Raw genomic sequence first — 1,022 nt, forward strand, 5'->3', positions numbered from 1 at the left:
CGAAGAGGAGTTAGGGTGTCATTCAAATGACGTAGAAAGGAAAGCAAGCATATACTCTCAAACTGTTCTCGCAACAAGGAGAACACACTTGTGACAACAGTGTCTTCACTAACCTCAAACTTCCACAGATAATTATGTAATTCACCCATCGAGTGTAAATAGATAGGATAACTCACTGGTCAGGTAGAGACCGCAATAGGTCCAATTAGAAAACTTATATATTCACAATCGTTACGGTCTACAATAACGAGCAATAATATATTATAAAACAATCACGTTCGTCTACTCGAGGTCGCAGACATCGTTCCTGGCGAGTCTTGATAATGTGGTGACACCCTAAATGCTCGATTTTCACCTCGTGTCACCCTTAGCGTTGCGCCCATATAATCGATTATTATTTTTTAAGCGCATTCCTGTCTCCTGTCCCCGCACGAGCCTTCAACGTTACAACAACTAAGTAGAATCGCTAATGGCAACGATTTCATTGGTGCCTCCTCTAAAATTGCCACCACTGTGCTTGAGAAAAGGACAACAAGCCTCGGGTGAGTTGCCCTCCCCAATGATTTGCTCGATATATGCATTTTATTTTTTATGGAGAACCTTGTACTAGGAATCACCAGTGTTGGTGGAGTAGGAATATATATAATCGCTCACCTCATCACCTGAGCTCAGGAGTTTCCTATACAGTGTTGGAGTAGGAATATATGTAATCGCTTTCCTCAGCACCTGAGCTCAGGAGTTTCCTATACAGTGTTGGAGTAGGAATATATGTAATCGCTTTCCTCAGCACCTGAGCTCAGGAGTTTCCTATACAGTGTTGGAGTAGGAATATATGTAATCGCTTTCCTCAGCACCTGAGCTCAGGAGTTTCCTATACAGTGTTGGAGTAGGAATATATGTAATCGCTTTCCTCAGCACCTGAGCTCACGAGTTTCCTATACAGTGTTGGAGTAGGAATATATGTAATCGCTTTCCTCAGCACCTGAGCTCAGAGTTTCCTATACAGTGTTGGAGTAGGAATA

General features: G+C 42.5%; 1 protein-coding gene across 1 annotated transcript in view; it reads left to right on the forward strand.

Annotated features, from left to right (window-relative positions):
• Positions 1-469: 469 nt before the first annotated feature.
• The window catches only part of Pmar_PMAR013311 (hypothetical protein), a gene marked incomplete at both ends in the record, with an annotated part of 1,325 nt that continues 772 nt past the window's right edge, over positions 470-1,022 (forward strand). Inside the window, one exon of the mRNA XM_002766495.1 lies at positions 470-542. Coding sequence (XP_002766541.1) covers positions 470-542 — 73 coding nt within the window. The remainder of the gene's footprint in view (positions 543-1,022) is intronic.

This window comes from Perkinsus marinus (genome assembly GCF_000006405.1).
Source record: "Perkinsus marinus ATCC 50983 genomic scaffold scf_1104296972672, whole genome shotgun sequence".
Taxonomy (NCBI): Eukaryota; Perkinsozoa; order Perkinsida; family Perkinsidae; genus Perkinsus; species Perkinsus marinus.